We start from the raw sequence: 6,879 nt of genomic DNA, 5'->3' as shown, positions 1-6,879 counted from the left end.
GCTCCAATCCCACCAACCCCCTCTCCTTCCTTTACCAGCACACACACACACACTTCTGCTGAGGTTTTTCCCGGGCCCTAAACACAAGTCTCCGCATGTGCAGTAACAACCACCCACCACCCGCCCCATTAAATCTGTGACCCTCACTCTCATGTCCCTCAGTCTGGCCTGAGAGAACACAGATGGAGGCTCATTCTGTCTTGGCTGCTCCACATAACTGTTGGGATGTGTCGGGTTCATGCACGGCCACAGACGGAGCCGAGCCAAGTGACTGTGGGATCTGCAGGCTGTTGTCCTCAGACCGACACTGACACATCACCACTCTATAACACTTAATACTAATGATGCTGATCATGTTAAAAATCACCTGGTTTATTAAGGACATGGGATTAGATGTCTCCTGCTCAAATCTGATGCTTATTATTTAGTATACGGTCTCTTTACATCCCTGTTGGATGAGTTGTTCCTCTTGCTCTGTGTGTGTGTGTGTGCGTGTGTGCGTTGCCTCCTCCAGCAGAAGAAGACCAGCCTCTCAGGTGTGTGCGCTGCAGCTGGTGTTGTGAATCAGGCCGATGACAAACACCTCAGATAACCCGGCTATTTCACAACACCAGGGTGGTACTACACCACAGCCGACGAGACCAAGAACCACGACGTGATGCTGCTGCTGCTAATGGAGATGAAGTGGGGGGTTACCTCAAAGTACATTTAGGATTGTTCTGTAACATCCACAGGAACAACTTGCTCTTTAAAAGATGTATGATTTCAGTGGTGTGTAAACTGACACTGACCTTGAATTATTACTGTGTGTTTAACTGTTTCCTCTGCTGGGACGACTTTATGGTTTTTCCATCACATGATTTTCTCTTTCTTTTTTCCTCCCATCTTCATAAATTGAACCGAGCGACGTTCACTGACAGTTTTAAACGAATCGCAACTCTGTAAAACCCGAACTTGTAAAATCCTTTTTAAGATCTTTTTGTCTCTTATAAACTGAGAGAATATTTACCAGTGTTTCTTGTCTTTATTCTGTTGTTTGAGTCTAAACTGTCTTTGGAGGAGAAGAAGAAGATTTGAACAAGATTCTGTTTGAGATGATACGAGGAGATTATTTAAATTTCTTGTTTAATTAAAAAGTTGAAGTTGTTTGGTAAAAACAAATGTCAGACAGTTTTAGTCTGCGGTGTATAAACCAAACCCCTCCTCACCATATGTTTCTTTCACAGAATATGATGTATCCATCATTTAAGGGATATTGAAATGGCCTACGGTTTGAAAGTCTTCCATCCTCTGCCCCAGGATACTTTATTTTGGCAAATATAGCAATGGTTATATATCAGAATTGAAATAAGATCTATATAAGACCTTTTTCCATTTTTCTTACATTGACACACTGCAAATACATGCTGATTGGTCAGATAAAGATATAAATCAGTTATATTGGGACTATATTGTTTCTACTTTTATATTCAGATAATTAAGTAAACCATTCAACACAAGGGGCTTTTGTTGTAAGCAACACATTTATTCTAACTGGTTTATTAGTCATAATCCTTTATTCAAACTTTTACCATCTGAGTGTTTGTTGCCATTTTCATTTCTCATCAGAGGAGGAGATCTACTCGAGTTATCACAAATATAAAAATAAGCAGGGACACCACTCATTTATCTCAGTGACTGAGGGAAAGGTTCCTCATCACTCATCATGAGCTTCTTATCAATAACCTCTCGTGTCTGTGATCCGCCCTGACACAGACAGATGGTCTGTTCTCAGACAGGACGGAGGCCTGTGTGACGATCATCTCTGGAAACATGGACTCAGCCTCCGGGTGAGAGGAGTTGGCTCCGGAGGGAAACCAGTGACCCACTTAGTGACGCTCCCTGTGGACACGGTCATTTCTTACCATTCACCCATTGTCTCGTTTGAAGTGTAACAATAAAAACACTGTGTTCAATAAAAGGTGAAATAAAATATCCAAGTTTGTGTTACATCCATCATGTTCTGATAGTGATCACATCTTTTTATAGGTTTCTCTTATTAAACTCATCATCCTGCTGAATATGACCTAACAGCAACTTGTTCAGAAATATATATATAAATATGTACAGTATTTACAGTATATACACTGTATTGTGTATATATAGTACACAGTATATAAATATATATACATATATTTCTAAAATACAATATCACTTGTATAATTACTGGTGTCAATCTTCGTATTTATTATAATCTTCGTTAATAATAATATTATTGGTGAAAAAAACAATTTCTAAAACCTTTCAAAAAAGCTATGAAACTGTAAAACAATAATTATGATATGAGTTAGTTTATTTTCCATAGCACTATAAAAACACCATTAACAGAGACACTTGGATCACGAGCTCCCCCTGCAGGCACAGACAAGTGCGACACAGCTGTTGATCATTAAAGATCAGCAGAGAGAGAGAAAGAGAAAATCACGTCTGACTGCAAATAAATTTAAGAGCAACGTTTAAAATATTAATTTACAGCGATGACGCGGATCCACACGGAGGTGAGAGAAGTTCCAACACAATTATTTTCCATTAAGAACTTTATTCATCACATGACTCAGCTTCTTCACTTCAAACAGCTGAGCGTGCTCCTCGTGCTTCTGCTCGGCCTCGCGTGCCCCAGTGTCGAAGGTACGTTTGTCTCACCTGGAGTTTAAATCAGTGATGTGTTGTAGTTTAAATATGTGTTGTAGTTTAAATGTGTTGCAGTTTAAATATGTCAGGTGTGTTGTAGTTTAAATGTGTTGTAGAAGTCATGTATCTGTATGTCAGGTATGCTGTAGTTTGAATCTGTCTGTATGTGTGTGTCAGGTGTGTTGTAGTCTGTAGTTTGAATCTGTCCTGTGTGTGTGTGTGTCAGGATTCTGCAGCGTTGAACACTGCAGCAACCAAACAACATGTGTCCTGACCAAAGACCAGCGACGCTGCAAATGCACTGTGGGGTATTATGGAGACCTGTGTGACAAAAGTAGGCAAAGTTTTATCATCACATGTTCAATGAGTAGTTCTACTGTCTTCATGGGATAAACCCCCTGAGAGGCACATGTGTATATTTATCACCATTGCCTTTTACAGATGCACAAATCACAGTGATGTGTGGCAGAGACTACATTGCGATGAGGGCAATAGAAGATTTCTTCACGTACTACAACGTGCCGCTGGAGTCGCTGCACTTACCCAACAAAACGTGTCGCGTTCAGAAGGAGGTGATCGATGGCGTCTCGTACTTCATGTCCTCTATTTCCAAAGAGAAGTATCTGAAGTGTGGCGGCAGACCGCTGGAGGTACAACTGCAAAGTACTTTATACACATCCACAGAAATACACTCACTGCAAAGGTCTACTTTCACTAAGTTAATATCACTTGTGCAGTAAAGAAACAAGTTGTCGTTGCAAGTTTTATCTGTGTTTTTTGTTTTATCTTCCCCTTGTTGCAGAAAAACGTGACTCACGTCTCGTACTCTCTGAGTTTGCTAACGGACCCTCAGGTGATGGGAAACATCATCAGAGATCCCGTCATTAAGATCGACTACACGTGCGTCTTCCCGTACGTCAGGACCGTCAGCCTGCCTTTCCCAGTCGTTCCATTTTCCAGGTAAACGAGAAGCAACGTGCGAGAGTGAGGAGGCTGATGGAATGTGTGTGTGTGTGCAAAATAACGTGTAGTAAATTTACAAACAGAAACATAATCTATAGCTCATTGAACCAATCATTTGACTATCATCATATCATGATTCATTCTTTACCTTGTAAGAAAAGTTCAGTGAACGTTTCAGCTAAAAACTGTAAAGCTGCTCAAACTGGGAAGAGGTCAAAGGTCATTAACCATGAAGATCAAGTCAGATAATTGGCATAGATGGATCACATGTCTGAAATTCCATATTTAGATAATATGTCTCCATGGCAACGATTTGCTTCGCCGCAGGAATCGACGGATTTATTTTTGCCTCCTTGATCGCAACTGCTTCACCTCTACTACCTTCATGTATGTGTCTTAAGTTAAAGTGACCAATCAGACCTTCACTGTGTCTCTCTCTCTGCACACGCTCAGTGAGATGGTCATACGAGCAGATGAACTCGACGCTGTGATCCAGATGATGCTCTACACAGACCACACGTACACGAAGGCTTTCACCAGCGCCCCCACCATTGAACTCCGAGACAAGGTTCCTACTCTTATCGATCAGATACCACTCAGATGTTGGTTATTTGAACTGTGAGTGTTTCTTCTTTGGAGAAACTTTAACCAAATGTCTCCAGGTGTACGTGGAGGTGACCGTGAAGAGGCCGGCAGATTTCTTCCTGCTCCGCATCAACGAGTGTTGGGCCACTCAGTCTCCTCAGCCCAACTCAACAGAGGGATCAGCTTACACGCTGCTCCAGAATGGGTGCAGTCCTCTCTCACTGCAGACGGTTTAACCTCAGGCTACATCCATACTGCTATGTGTTCAACGCCTGGCGACTTCAGCGAATGACCTCCCTTCTCCTCTTCCTCTCCATTCAGGTGCGTGAACGACCAAACTGTCGCTTTTCTCAACGTGAGCGAGGGAGAGTCCGGCAGAAACGGAGAGAGTTCCACCGTCCGCTACAGCTTCGACATGTTCCGCTTCACAGCCGAACCGAACAGCTTCTACCTGCACTGCTCCGTACAGCTGTGTGAGCCCGACGACCACCAGTCCTGTATACCTGTGAGCTCACTTGTATTGCTCAGAACTCCTGGATCTGTAACAAGATTGTTGCACATACCGCATCCTTCCACCAGGTTTAGTGGTTGTGTGTCAATTAGTTTTTGCGTCATCCTGTTAACAAACAAACGGAGAGGCTTGAAAACATGTGGCCGAGCTAATGATGTTTTGATGGTGTCACTATGAATTGGTATTTATATCAATATAAAAAGGTCCTGGAGTCAAGTCTCAAAGACGATGAAGAGTCATTTTTCTAAGATGTCAGTGTCTCACTGTTGTTTTCTCTGCAGAGCTGTAATTCCATTAGTAAGAGAGAAGCAGTGAGGGCAGAACCCATCCAGGGACTTCTGTCATATGGACCAATCAGAATCGAAATGCCACACAGACCTCAATCCAGTAAGCTCCGATCATTGGGACAACCAAAGTTATATCTGTGTCAAACCTTCCACTTGTCCTTGTTTCTCCATTGGCCCCACTATATTGATGTGTGTGACTACTATCTGTGTTCCCTGTGTTTCAGGCATACTGTCCACAGTGGTGCTGCCTGTAGCGGGGGTCTGGACCGTGGGCGTCTTCCTCATCGTGGTCATCACTGTGGCGAAGGCCGGCAGCCGGAGGCTCAAACGAGTGGAGCAGCACTGATGACAAGATGCTGCTGTTGCAGCTTGAATAATAAAACTTAAAAAAGCTTATTTTATTGATCTCCTGATATGTGATTGCATAAAATGTAACAAAAAAATGTAAATTATTGAAAAAACTGAACTAAAAGATTTGACTCATGAAACACTGGTGAAGTTCATGTTTTTTTTTTTCCTCTCTTTAACATCTCACTTATATAATTATGAAGTTGATTTATTTTTTGCTTGAAAGGGAATTAATCTACAGATCGTTGATATTAGAATTCAGAGTGTAGCTGAAAACATTTAACTGCTGCAGTCCATTTATCCTTCAGCCAATGAGATCTTGTCCTGCACTGATCCTGTCTCTCCAACTTAAAGTACAGATGGTACAAGTTATGATGGTGCCTTGGAAATTATGGAAATACATTCAGGACCAGTTAAACCAGGCACTATGGTCACATTCTACTGGTTTCCTGCACACGTGGGCATTATGGGTAATGAAGTGGATAAACAAAGCTGTTAAAAAAGAAAACCAAGACATCTCAATTAAACTTTCAAAATCAGAGGCAAAGTGCATATTGCATGGAAGGAAATGAAAGAGTGGCAGCAGCACTGGGATCAGGAGACAAGAGGGAAACAGGGAGGAAAGAGGAGGTGGTATTAACTAGACTCAAGAACAGGACACAGCAACCTGAGTGGTAGGGAAACATCCAATGAGCCTTTGTGAACAGGTACCAGGCAGAGGATGTAGGAAATATTCTCCTCAGAGGAAAGACCTGATGGAGGGAATGGAAACGACAGGAGTGAGTGTAAAGGACAAACTGGAGTGTGGGGAGAGGACGAGCCAGGAAACATCTGGGGCACTTAGGAGAACAGGACTGATGACCAGACAGACCAGACCCTACAGGAGGTAACTCACACCAGAAGATGGCAGCAATGCAAAGACAAGGATGCAAGCTGCCATTAAACACCAAAGAGGAGGAAAGAGGAGAAGATGGCGCCTCCTTCTGGACAAACAGACTCTTGTCTCCTGTGAGGGTGAAGACATGAGGCCTGAAGCTGCAGGTGAGTCCAGCTCCTCTTCCTCATCACAGATCTGTGGAGGGGTTTGGGAAGATGGCTCACTGCTAGAGGAAATAACTGATCTCAACAGAATAGGAACATTATCAGAGATCCTTCATGGTTTTGTGTGGAAGGAGGCCTTACTCCATCTCAACATTTGAGACACTGGATGATTTGAACCGATGTGTTTGTTGTTTATCCCTGAAAAGTGTCATTTTCCTGTTTGGCTGTTGATCTCTGGTTTTCTTTGTTGTTGCTGATCATCATTCAGACTTTTCTTTTCTCTTTTCTCTCTACTTTATATTACAACTCCTTGTGTTCCCAGACAGAAGGTTTTTTAATTCAACATGAAAAGATGTTCTATGGAAAGTTAATTCAACATCAAATAAAGGTTAATACAACATTCACATTTAAATATTGGTAAAAGAACCACAGATGATACTCTTATTTTTACATTAAATTAATATTGAATAAATA

At 42.0% G+C, this 6,879-nt stretch overlaps 1 protein-coding gene across 3 annotated transcripts; it reads left to right on the top strand.

Annotated features, from left to right (window-relative positions):
• Nucleotides 1-2,392: 2,392 nt before the first annotated feature.
• Nucleotides 2,393-5,504, top strand: zpd (zona pellucida glycoprotein d). Of its 3 annotated transcripts, none has more exons than XM_035157308.2 (10): nucleotides 2,393-2,537; nucleotides 2,616-2,667; nucleotides 2,897-3,004; nucleotides 3,112-3,320; nucleotides 3,473-3,630; nucleotides 4,087-4,201; nucleotides 4,296-4,423; nucleotides 4,540-4,723; nucleotides 5,011-5,116; nucleotides 5,241-5,504. In XM_035157308.2, the coding sequence occupies exons 1-10, from the start codon at nucleotides 2,517-2,519 to the stop codon at nucleotides 5,360-5,362; spliced, it is 1,203 nt and encodes a 400-aa protein (XP_035013199.1). In that variant the 5' UTR covers nucleotides 2,393-2,516; the 3' UTR covers nucleotides 5,363-5,504. The 3 variants fall into 3 exon arrangements, with proteins under 3 accessions (XP_035013199.1, XP_035013196.1, XP_035013198.2); XM_035157305.2 differs by having other exon boundaries at nucleotides 2,598-2,667; XM_035157307.2 differs by lacking the exon at nucleotides 2,393-2,537 and having other exon boundaries at nucleotides 2,544-2,667.
• Nucleotides 5,505-6,879: the final 1,375 nt, after the last annotated feature.

Source organism: Hippoglossus stenolepis, chromosome 5, assembly GCF_022539355.2.
Source record: "Hippoglossus stenolepis isolate QCI-W04-F060 chromosome 5, HSTE1.2, whole genome shotgun sequence".
Taxonomy (NCBI): Eukaryota; Metazoa; Chordata; class Actinopteri; order Pleuronectiformes; family Pleuronectidae; genus Hippoglossus; species Hippoglossus stenolepis.
Note: the sequence above shows the minus strand (reverse complement) of the source record. Positions and strands in the feature narration are given on the sequence as shown.